Source organism: Oncorhynchus mykiss, chromosome 31 (genome assembly GCF_013265735.2).
Source record: "Oncorhynchus mykiss isolate Arlee chromosome 31, USDA_OmykA_1.1, whole genome shotgun sequence".
Classification (NCBI taxonomy): Eukaryota; Metazoa; Chordata; class Actinopteri; order Salmoniformes; family Salmonidae; genus Oncorhynchus; species Oncorhynchus mykiss.
The window spans coordinates 26,265,753-26,278,444 of NC_050571.1; the positions used below are offsets into that span (position 1 = coordinate 26,265,753).

General features: G+C 42.7%; 1 protein-coding gene across 1 annotated transcript in view; it reads left to right on the top strand.

The window, feature by feature from the left end:
• LOC110504418 (short transient receptor potential channel 7-like) overlaps positions 1–10,653 on the top strand; it is a 63,397-nt gene extending 52,744 nt beyond the window's left edge. Inside the window, exons 9-11 of the mRNA XM_036970441.1 lie at positions 1,374–1,454; positions 6,779–6,854; positions 9,342–10,653. Coding sequence (XP_036826336.1) covers positions 1,374–1,454; positions 6,779–6,854; positions 9,342–9,484 — 300 coding nt within the window. The 3' untranslated portion in view covers positions 9,485–10,653. The remainder of the gene's footprint in view (positions 1–1,373; positions 1,455–6,778; positions 6,855–9,341) is intronic.
• Positions 10,654–12,692: the final 2,039 nt, after the last annotated feature.

Consider the following 12,692-nt stretch of genomic DNA (forward strand, 5'->3'; position numbering starts at 1 on the left):
CTACTGAATATTGATTACTAGTTGTTCCTGTATATTGAATACTTGTCATTCCTGCCTACTGAATATTGATTACTAGTTGTTCCTGTATATTGAATACTTGTCATTCCTGCCTACTGAATATTGATTACTAGTCATTCCTGAATATTGAATACTAGTTGTTTCTGCATACGGAATATTGAATACTTGTTGTTCCTGCATACTGAATATTGAATTCTAGTTGTTGCTGAATACTAGTTGTTCCTGCATACTGAATTTTGACTATTAGTTGTTCCTGCAACCTGAATACTGAATACTAGTTGTTCCTGCATAATGAATTTCGGAATACTAGTTGTTCCAGCATACTGAATTTCGAATACTAGTTGTTCCTGCATACTGAATATTGAATACTAGTTGTTCCTGAATGCTGAATACTAGTTGTTCCTACATACTGAATATTAAATACTAGTTGTTCCTGCATACTGAATTTCAGAATACTAGTTGTTTCTGCATACTGAAATTATTATTCTTATTATTATCATCCCCAATTTCATGGTATCCAATTGTTAGTAGTTACTATCTTGTCTCATCGCTACAACTCCCAACTCCCGTACCTGGCGACCTGGTCAGCTCGCACTGCGCCCGGCCCGCCACAGGAGTCGCTAGTGCGCAATGAGACAAGGATATCCTTACAAGCCAAACCCTCCCTAACCAGGATGACGCTAGGCCAATTGTGCGTCGCCCCATGGACCTCCCGGTCGCGGCCGGCAGCGACAGAGCCTGGGCTCGAACCCAGAGTCTCTGGTGGCACAGCTAGCACTGCAATGCAGTGCCTTAGACCACTGCGATGCAGTGCCTTAGACCACTGCGCCACCCGGGAGGCTGCATACTGAAATTTGAATAGTATTTGTTCCTGCATACTGAATTTCGGGAATACTAGTTGTTCCTGCCAATACCAGCACCTGGATTTAGAGCAGGGCTCTCCAACCCTGTTCCTGGTGAGAAACCCTCCTGTAGGTTTTCACTCCAACCCTGTTCCTGGAGAGCTACCCTCCTGTAGGTTTTCACTCCAACCCTGTTCCTGGAGAGTTACCCTCCTGTAGGTTTTCACTCCAACCCTGTTCCTGGAGAGCTACCCTCCTGTAGGTTTTCACTCCAACCCTGTTCCTGGAGAGCTACCCTCCTGTAGGTCTTCACTCCAACCCCAGTTGTAAGTAACCTGATTCAGCTGATAAACAAGCTAATTATTAGGATCATGTTTTCTGTATTATGGTTTGAGTGAACCTACAGGACGGTAGCTGTGTAGGAACAGGGTTGGAGAGCCCTGATCTAGATGCTGTGCTGTGCACAGGGTTTCTTCTGTTTATATATGTATAACTCATGTTGTGTTTTTGCAGGGTGAACGCTACATGGCCCATGGTCGACTACGAGAGGAGTCCACTCTCAGACAACCTATCAAACACCCTACCAGATACCAGGTAAGTAAGTAAGAAAGAAAGAAAGAAAGAAAGAAAGAAAGAAAGAAAGAAAGAAAGAAAGAAAGAAAGAAAGAAAGAAAGAAAGAAAGAAAGAAAGAAAGAAAGAAAGAAAGAAAGAAAGAAAGAAAGAAAGAAAGAAAGAAAGAAAGAGGGAAAGAAAGAGGGAAAGAAAGAAAGAGAAAGAAAGAAAGAAGAGGGGTGTGGGAGGGTAATGGAAGAGAACAAGTCAGAGGGAAATGGGGGGCACAGAAGGAAAGAGAATGATAGAGCCAGGGAGAAATAGACAATTATCGAGACAGATACAGTGCCTTGCGAAAGTATTCGGCCCCCTTGAACTTTGTGACCTTTTGCCACATTTCAGGCTTCAAACATAAAGATATAAAAGTGTATTTTTTTGTGAAGAATCAACAACAAGTGGGACACAATCATGAAGTGGAACAACATGTATTGGATATTTCAAACTTTTTTAACAAATCAAAAACTGAAAAATTGGGCGTGCAAAATTATTCAGCCCCCTTAAGTTAATACTTTGTAGCGCCACCTTTTGCTGCGATTACAGCTGTAAGTCGCTTGGGGTATGTCTCTATCAGTTTTGCACATCGAGAGACTGAATTTTTTCCCCATTCCTCCTTGCAAAACAGCTCGAGCTCAGTGAGGTTGGATGGAGAGCATTTGTGAACAGCAGTTTTCAGTTCTTTCCACAGATTCTCGATTGGATTTAGGTCTGGACTTTGACTTGGCCATTCTAACACCTGGATATGTTTATTTTTGAACCATTCCATTGTAGATTTTGCTTTATGTTTTGGATCATTGGATCACTTGGTTCACAAGTCCACTTGTTTCTCTCCTTCAAAATGCATACAAAGGAATCCCAAAAGTTAACAATAAACTTTGTTCAAAAAAGTCAAACAACGTTTCTAATCAATCCTCAGGTACCATAATATGTAAATAAACAATCACATTTAGGACGGAGAATAGTATGTTCATTACCGGAGATAAATAACGAAGTGTGGGCCCTCATCAATGCACGCCACAATACTACAGTCAAAATGGGAGCCACCTAGAAATACTACAAATTCTAGCTCATTTTTCAAAAAACAAAACTGAAACTGTTGACATCTAGGGGAATCCCTAGGAACTCCAATCTGTGAGGTATTCCTTTGATTTTCCCATAAGCAAGGATTTGGATGGGCAGACACCTAAAAAAAAAAATCTGGATGGATTCTCCTCGGGTTTTCGCCAGACATTACATTATTTTATTTTATATTTATTATTTTATTTTCAGAGTGTTTTCTATCCAATACTACCAATTATATGCATATCCTAGCTCGGTATCCGAAATACCGAATACTGCCACCGGCCCTCAATAAGTTTTAAGCCATCTTGCCACAACTTTGGAAGTATGCTTGGGGTCATTGTCCATTTGGAACACCCATTTGCGACCAAACTTTAACTTCCTGACTGATGTCTTGAGTTGTTGCTTCAATATATCCACATCATTTTTCATCCTCATGATGACATCTATTTTGTGAAATGCACCAGTCCCTCCTGCAGCAAAGCACCCCCACAACATGATTGCTGCCACCCCCGTGCTTCACGGTTGGGATGGTGTTCTTCGGCTTGCAAGCCACCCCCTTTTTCCTCCAAACATAATGATGGTCATTATGGCCAAACAGTTCTATTTCTGTTCCATCAGACCAGAGGAAATTTTTCCAAGAAGTACGAACTTTGTCGCCATGTGCAGTTGAAAATCGTAGTCTGGCTTTTTTTGGTGGTTTTGGAGCTGTGGCTTCTTCATTGCTGAGCGAACTTTCAGGTCATGTCGATATAGGACTCGATTTACTGTGGATATAGATACTTTTGTACCTGTCTCCTCCAGCATCTTCACAGGGTCCTTTGCTGTTGTTCTGGGATTGATTTGCACTTTTCACACCAAAGTACGTTCCACTCTAGGAGACAGAACGCATCTCCTTCCTGAGCAGTATGACGGCTGCGTGGTCCCATGGGGTTTATACTTGCGTACTATTGTTTGTACAGATGAACGTGGTACCTTCAGGCATTTGGAAATTGCCCCCAAGGATGAACCAGACTTGTGGAGGTCTAAAAGAAACTTTGAGGTCTTGGTTGACTTCTTTTGATTTTCCAATGATGTCAAGCAAAGAGGCAACTGAGTTTGAAGATAGGCCTTGAATATATATCCACAGGTACACCTCCAATTGACTCAAATGATGTTAATTAGCCTATCAGAAGCTTCTAAAGACATGACATCATTTTCTGGAATTTTCCAAGCCGTTTAAAGGCACATTCATCTGACCCTTTGGAATTGTGATACAGTGAATTATAAGTGAAATAATCTGTTTTAAACAATTGTTAGGAAAATGACTTGTGTCTTAACCAACTTGCCAAAACTATAGTTTGCTAACAGGAAATTTGTGTAAGTAAAAATACTTAAAGTGCTAGTTAAGTAGTTTTGGAGGGGTATCTGTACTTTACTTTACATTTTATATTTTTCTTTTTTACCCCTTTTTCTCCCCAATTTCGTAGTATCCAATTGTTGTACTATCTTGTCTCATCGCTACAACTCCCGTACGGGCTCGGGAGAGACGAAGGTTGAAAGTCATGCGTCCTCCGATACACAACCAACCAAGCCGCTGCTTCTTTAACACAGCGCACATCCAACCCGGAAGCCAGCCGCACCAATGCGCCGGAGGAAACACCGTGCACCTGGCCACCTTGGCTAGCGTACACTGCGCCCAGCCCGCCACAGGAGTCGCTGGTGCGCGATGAGACAAGGACACCCCTACCGACCAAGCCCTCCCTAACCCGGGCGACGCCCCACGGACCTCCCGGTCGCGGCCGGTTACGACAGAGCCTGGGCGCGAACCCAGGACTCTGATGGCACAGCTGGCGCTGCAGTACAGCGCCCTTAACCACTGCGCCACCCGGGAGGCCCCCTATTTATATTTTTCGACAACTTTTACTTTTGACTTTGCTACATTCCTAAAGAAAAGGATGTGCTTTTTACGCCATACATTTTACACCCAAAAGTGTCAAACATTTCCCATGCTTAGCAGGACAGGAAAATTGTCAAATTCCCACACTTATCAAGAGAACATCCCTAGTTATCCCTACAGCCTCTGATTTGGCGGACTCACTAAACACAAATACTTGGAGTGTGCCCCTCGCTATCCGTAAACTAAATAAATAATACATAAAATTGTGCTGTCTTGTTTGGTTAATATAAGGAATGTGGAATTATTTCTACTTTTGCTTTTACTTTTGATACTTCAGTATATTTGAAACCAAATACATTTATACTTTTACTCAAGTAGTATTTTACTGGATGACTTTCACTTTTCCTTTTTAATTTTTACATTTTTATTTAACATTTATTTAACAAGACAGTTATTTTCTATAAATGTATCTTTACCTTTACTCAAGTATGACAATTGGGTACTTTTTCAAACACTGCTTCAATGTTATTATAGTTTTTTGTTTTTATATTAGTTGTATTTAGTTATAGTTGTATACAAATGCTTCCATTTAGTTTTTTATTTAATTTCAGTTTTAGTGTTAGGGACAGAAAGTGTGAGAGGCTAGGAGCCAATTGGTATATGGTATAGTTTTGTGCGTTAATTTTACGTCACTTCTACCAACTGGGGGCAGTAAGACATACGGTGATGGGTCAGGTCATAGGTTAGGTTAGGTCTTCTCATGACACCAATGCTACGTTGGAGTCATTCCACGTCCCTTTTGATTGGCTGGTCATTTGGTCAAGAAAACACTTGATTTGTCTAGAAACAATTGATCCATTATTGCAATACGCTTTTGGAAACCTTGAACACTCAACTTAATTATCATCACAAAATAACTTTACAAAAGACAACCTCTGTGGAAATCTGTGGTGAAACATGTTATATTTAACACAGCTTCGAGCTGATGTTGTTGTTTTCTCTTCCCACCCGAGTTTCCATTAGCTCAGGAAGTTCCATGTAAAACCTCAGCGGGAATCTTTGAGATAAACACGCATAATAAGTATATTGTTTTGTATTCATAAAATTATTTTTGGTTGATAATTAAACTGAGTGTTCAAGGTACATATGAAAGTAGAATATCTGAGGTTTCCAAAAGCGTAGTAATTATCAACGTGTGGATAAAGTGTTGGTACAGTTGCCCCACTGGGGTCAATTGTTGAAATGAGAACCCTATGGCTGTATGGGTTCTCAGGAGCTAAGGTTAGGTTGTGTTTAAATTATAAAATCAATCTCGATGTGACTTGGATTTAAAGGAATAGCGCAGAGACTGGTGCAAACAAAATATGTTGGAAGGTAAGTCTCTCTCCCAATCTAATACGTTTTAGCATTTGTTAGCCACCTAGCAGTTTTTCCCCTGTTAGCTAATGATAGCTATTGCTAGTTCAAGGCAGCAGGTAGCCTAGTGGTAAGAGCGTTGGGCCAGTAACCGAAATGTTGCTGGATCGAATCCCCGAGTTGACAACATAATAATCTGTCATTCTGCTCCTGAACAAGGAAGTTAACCCACTGTTCCCGGGAAGGCTGTCATTGTGTCATGAGAATTTTTATCACAATGGTTGAACTCAACTATCACTATAGCTTTGACCAATTCCCAGAAGTTTGTAAGACCCTGGTTAATGAAGAATTAGACAAAGCCCCCAGTCTGCAATAGGCTAGTTTTTTATTCAGAGAGCTCTGAAGTCAAAAATGCACACACACACACACACACACACACACACACACACACACACACACACACACACACAGTTGTGTCACTTTTCTCCCAGCCTTGGCAGTTTCTCGCCGTTCCTCTCCTCCCTAAATTAGAGGCCTTGGAAGGGCCCTCTTTCCTGTTGTCAGCTTTTTCAGAGTTATAACCAGGTCATGTGTAGTCTAGTTGTCCTTTGTTGTCTCAACTGTCACATTGCTACATAGTAACACAATGGTCTAGTCACACACACATTATGGAATTTTGACTCTAACACATTTCATACAATTCTATGATTTCAGGGTTGAATTCTTTAGTCATTACTTTAAACATATAAATTCCTTTATCACATTGTAAATAAGAATTTGTTCTTAACTGACTTGCCGAGTTAAATAAAGGTTAAATAGTTATTATTTTATTTCAGTTTGCTAAATAGTTTTCTCATGATTAATTTTAGTTTTGTATAATAACCTAGTATAATATTTTCAGCTTTCATAACTCCAACTCTCTCCTCTCCACCTCTTCTCTCCCTTTCATATTTTCTCACCTCTCTGCACTCTCCTCCCATCCTCCTCTCCCCTCATCCATCTCTCCTCCTACAGAAGATCATGAAGCGTCTCATTAAGCGGTATGTTCTGAAGGCTCAGGTTGACAGAGAGAATGATGACGTCAATGAAGGTGAAGATCTAATCTCCTTTAACGTCGACTTTATGTAACTCACCAGATTCTGCCTGACTGGGTTGCTGTTGTGAGTGTGACTGGGTTGGTGTTGTCAATGTGATTGTAACTGGGTTGGTGTGGTCAGTGGGATTGTGACTGTGTTGGTGTGGTCAGTGTGAGTGTGACTGGGTTGATGTTGTGAGTGTGACTGGGTTGATGTTGTGAGTGTGACTTGGTTGATGTTGTGAGTGTGACTGGGTTGATGTTGTGAGTGTGACTGGGTTGATGTTGTGAGTGTGACTGGGTTGATGTTGTGAGTGTGACTGGGTTGGTGTTGTGAGTGTGACTGGGTTGATGTTGTGACTGGATTGATGTTGTGAGTGTGACTGGGTTGATGTGGTCAGTGTGACTGGGTTGCTGTTGTGTTTGTAAGTAACTGGGTTTCTGTTGTCAGTGTGAGTGACTTTATTGCTGTTGTCAGTGTGAGTGTAACTGGGTTGCTGTCGTGAGTGTGACTGGGTTGCTGTCGTGAGTGTGACTGGGTTGCTGTCGTGAGTGTGACTGGGTTGCTGTCGTGAGTGTGACTGGGTTGCTGTCGTGAGTGTGACTGGGTTGCTGTCGTGAATGTGACTGGGTTGCTGTCGTGAGTGTGACTGGGTTGCTGTCGTGAGTGTGACTGGGTTGCTGTCGTGAGTGTGACTGGATTTCTGTCATCTGTGTGACTGGGTTGCTGTCGTGTGTGTGACTGGGTTGCTGTCGTGTCTGTGACTGGGTTGCTGTTGTGAGTGTGACTGGGTTGCTGTTGTGACTGTGACTGACTGGGTTTCTGTTGTCAGTGTGAGTGACTGGATTGCTGTTGTGAGTGTAACTGGGTTGCTGTTGTGAGTGTGACTGGGTTGCTGTCGTGAGTGTGAATGGGTTGCTGTCGTGAGTGTGACTGGGTTGCTGTCGTGAGTGTGACTGGGTTGCTGTTGTGCTTGTGAGTGATTGTGTTTCTGTTGTCAGTGTGAGTGACTTTATTGCTGTTGTCAGTGTGAGTGTAACTGGGTTGCTGTTGTGAGTGTGACTGGGTTGCTGTCCTGAGTGTGACTGGGTTGCTGTCGTGTGTGTGACTGGGTTGCTGTCGTGTGTGTGACTGGGTTGCTGTCATGTGTGTGACTGGGTTGCTGTCGTGAGAGTGACTGGGTTGCTGTCGTGAGTGTGACTGGGTTGCTGTTGTGAGTGTGAGTGACTGTGTTTCTGTTGTCAGTGTGAGTGACTTTATTGCTGTTGTCAGTGTGAGTGTAACTGGGTTGCTGTCGTGAGTGTAACTGGGTTGCTGTCGTGAGTGTGACTGGGTTGCTGTCGTGAGTGTGACTGGGTTGCTGTCGTGAGTGTGACTAGGTTGCTGTCGTGAGTGTGACTGGGTTGCTGTTGTGCTTGTCTGTGACTGTGTTTCTGTTGTCAGTGTGAGTGACTTTATTGCTGTTGTCAGTGTGAGTGTAACTGGGTTGCTGTCGTGAGTGTGACTGGGTTGCTGTCCTGAGTGTGACTGGGTTGCTGTCCTGAGTGTGACTGGGTTGCTGTCCTGAGTGTGACTGGGTTGCTGTCGTGTGTGTGACTGGGTTGCTGTCGTGTGTGTGACTGGGTTGCTGTCGTGTGTGTGACTGGGTTGCTGTTGTGAGTGTGACTGGGTTGCTGTTGTGACTGGGTTTCTGTTGTGCTTGTGAGTGACTGGGTTTCTGTTGTCAGTGTGAGTGACTGGATTGCTGTTGTCAGTGTGAGTGTAACTGGGTTGCTCTTGTGAGTGTGACTGGGTTGCTGTCGTGAGTGTGACTGGGTTGCTGTCGTGAGTGTGAGTGTGACTGGGTTGCTGTTCTGAGTGTGAGTGTGTATTGTATCCTACAGATCACTTTGGACTTAAAGAAGACTATTATGAGCAAAATTTCAAAATGTGTTTTTTTAATTGAAGATTTGTAATGAGGTAATAGTGGACATCTCCAGGCTGATGTGTGTGTTTCTTTGCGTTTGTTTTTGTCACGTTCGTCGTATAGAGGAGACCAAGGCGCAGTGTGATGAGAATACATTCCTCTTATTTATTTAACGAAGAACACTTGAAAACTTAAACTATACAAAAACAGCAAAACGAACGTGAAGCTATATATGATAAGTGCAGACACAGGCAACTAACACATAGACATAGACAATAACCCACAAAATACCCAAAGCAGATGGCTGCCTAAATATGGTTCCCAATCAGAGACAACGATAAACACCTGCCTCTAATTGAGAAACAATCTAGGCAACCATAGACATATATAAACACCTAGATGATAAACAACCCCATAAACCTACAAAACCCATAGACAGTACAAAAACACAAACATCACCCATGTCACACCCTGACCTAACCAAAACAATAAAGAAAACAAAGAATACTCAGGTCAGGGCGTTGTTATGTTATGTTTCATTCATATGTTTTGGTGTGTGTGTGACTGTCTGGCTGTGTGTGTTTGTGTCTTATAGGTGAGCTGAAGGAGATCAAGCAGGACATCTCCAGCCTGCGCTATGAGCTCCTGGAGGAGAAGTCTCAGGCCACCGGAGAACTAGCTGACCTCATCACACAACTCAGTGACAAGTTTGTCAAGAACACCACCAAAAGACCCTGAGAGAGAAGGGGAAGGGGGAGGAAGGTGGAGACCTGAAAATAGACAGAGGGAGAGAAGTGGGAAGAAGGGGATAGAGATGAGAGAAGGGGGGGGGGAGAGAGCTGGTGGACAGAGAAAGAGAGAAAGTGGGACAGAGGGAGGTGAGAAGAAGAGATGAAGGGGGGAGAGGCAGGAGAGAGGACTGAAAGAGAGGAAGGAGGCTCTGAGCAGTATGAGGGGTACATAGGGGATTGTTAAGAGTACAATTCTGATGCAGCGAAGAGAGAGGTCACCCCTCCAAAACACATTGCCAAGATACATCAGCTCACCCTACCATGGGAACAGAGAGTGTGAGTGGGAGAGAACAGAAGTTGAAAAAACACTGTGATGGTATTTTTACCTGAGGTATTGTTAGGGTGTCTGTACCTGAGGTATTGTTGGGGTGTCTGTACCTGAGGTATTGTTGGGGTGTCTGTACCTGAGGTATTGTGCCGTATAGCAGTCCACTGTTTCGGGAAGATAAATATAATGGACATTTTTATAGAGTTGGCAATCTAATTAACACATTGTCCAATGTCCATAGGTTCACAAACACTGGAGGAGTTCAAACACACACACACACATTCAAACACACACACTTGGTAAGCTAATTACTGTATAACTCCTAATAAAGTGCTGATTAAAAAGTGGTCTGTTTATCACATGACAACCTGAACACACTCAGACCACCATCTGCTTACCTGCAGGACTTTGATTGGTTCTCTCATGGGCACCTAGAATATATTGGTTCTAAACTCCAGCTGTTGAGGGCATGTTGGCTTCAGTACACAGTCTGTACTCTGTCTATCTACCCTACCATGCTCTGAATAAATTCACACACCTGGTCGGACAGTGTAGACTGCACACTGTAAATGGTTATTGAAACAACATTTGGAACTTTAAACTCTATCTTTGTTTTGTGTGTGTGCGTGTGCGTTACTTGCGTGCATAAGCGAGAGAGAGAGAGAGAGAAACTATATGTGAGTCACTTTGAAGAGTTCAACGAAAATTGTAATTGTTTGTTAAAAACACTTAACATTTTCACTCATAGAAACCAAACGGAATAGAGACTCAATATACTGTATTTTTCAATTGTAGCGGAAAAAAGGGGAAAAATCTTGTATATTTTGATCTTGAATTAAAAGGAATAAACTGGATATTGTTTTGTCTGATTAATTCTGTTTATTAATCAGTCTGTACAACCTGTGATTTTATTGAGCTGAGAAATGTGATTGTTCTGTTGTCAGCTCAATTACACGCAGTCAAGCAAGACCGAACCTCTGGCGACCACGTCATTATGTCTGTACACACTGGAAAGGGCACCGCCACACACATACAAATGCGCGCACACACACAACCAAACACCAATACGACACACACTGCGCAAACAGTCTGTTCGTGCATTGTGAAAACAGACACACACACCCAACCTGGGCAAATGTGGTCCGATAGATATTGTGTAGGCCTACACACACACACACACACACTGTATACAGTAATCTACTGATGACACAGTACACAAATGCACACACACACAGCACACTCATTTATAATCTATTAATAATTGGTCCATTCCACACAATTCAACATGTCACCTAGCAACTCTACATATGCAACTCAAACATCCCACAACAACTATCTGTGCATTCAGACCTTTTCGTTCAGTGTGTGTGTGTAATTGTTTATTTGCGTGAGAACACACAAAGACTCCCCACATGACCTTGTGGGAACAGTGTGTCACAATGTTATGGATCCACGTGCTTACCGAGGATGTCCCATCTTCACTCTGTATTCTTTCAATCTGTAATGACGTCTGAATAGTCTGGAGTTTAACAGGCTGGGGTCATGTACTCCTGTAAAAGTCAGCCTTTAAAGTTAATCCATAAAACGTTAACATATACCTGGCCTTGTATGGTATTTTACTAGACTGGAAGACACAGTTACACAAACACACGTGCGCACATACACACACACACATACACACACACACACAAACACATATCTCTAGCCCAAAGCTGACCAGTCCATTCTCCATAATAACTAAGGTGGTCTTCCCAGCACAAATAAATTACATTTATTTTATATCTTTAGTTCTCTTATTCAACTTCCCTCTGATATCTGTCTGAGCCCCTGGGGTCTTACCCAATTATACTTTGTGTTAAACCTGCCACCCTCTCTTTGGTGTAGTTTGGAAAGTCCCGGAGGCCCAAGGGAAGGATGTGATTCCTCTCTAACTCTCCTCCTTCCCCCTCTATCTCTTTTCACAGAGCAACAACACCCCCTGGCACAGAAGACGGGACTCATTGGATTTGGAGGAGAGATTATACCCCTGTAACACTGCTTCTGCCTGCAAACCATCTAGGGATTTAGACAACTCGACAGACACACACACACACACACACACACACCCTTGACTGCTATCAAGAACATTCACCTCACGTACATCTCACACAAATGATGTGTGGATGAGAAAACACACCACTTGGGATTGAAGAACTACGAAATACATTTCTGTATACATTTCCTATTTTCACATTTAATAAAAGCAATATTCTAAGGTTATTCCCCTCTATCGTGACAGACTTATAAATAACCTCCAATACCTGGCAGCCAATATCCAATTTCTAGAGAAGTCTTTGTTGCTAGAGTGTCGTCCAGTAGGAATGGGGGGGGGGGGCCAATAAGAGTGCCCACACATACACTGACTATGCATTAAGGACACATTCCTAATATTGAGTTGCACCCTTTTGCCCTCAGAACAGACTCAATTTGTCGGGGGATGGACTCTACAAGGTGTCAAAAGCGTTCCACAGGCCCATGTTGACTCCAATGCTTCCCACAGAGGTGTCCAGTTAGCTGGATGTCCTTTGGGTGGTGGACCATTCTTGATACACAGGAAACTGTTGAGCATGAAAAACCCAGCAGCATTGATGTTCTTGACACACTCAGAACTGCACCCACTACCCTACCCCGTTCAAAGGCACTGAAATATTTTGTCTTGCTGACTGGCACATATACACAATCCATGTTTCAATTGTCTCAAGGCTTTAAAATCCTTCTTTAACCTGTCTCCTACCATTCATCTACACTGATTGAAGTGGGTTTAACAAGTGACATCAATAAGGGATCATAGCTTTCACCTGGATTCACCTGGTCAGTCTGTCATGGAAAAGGCCTAATGTTTTGTACA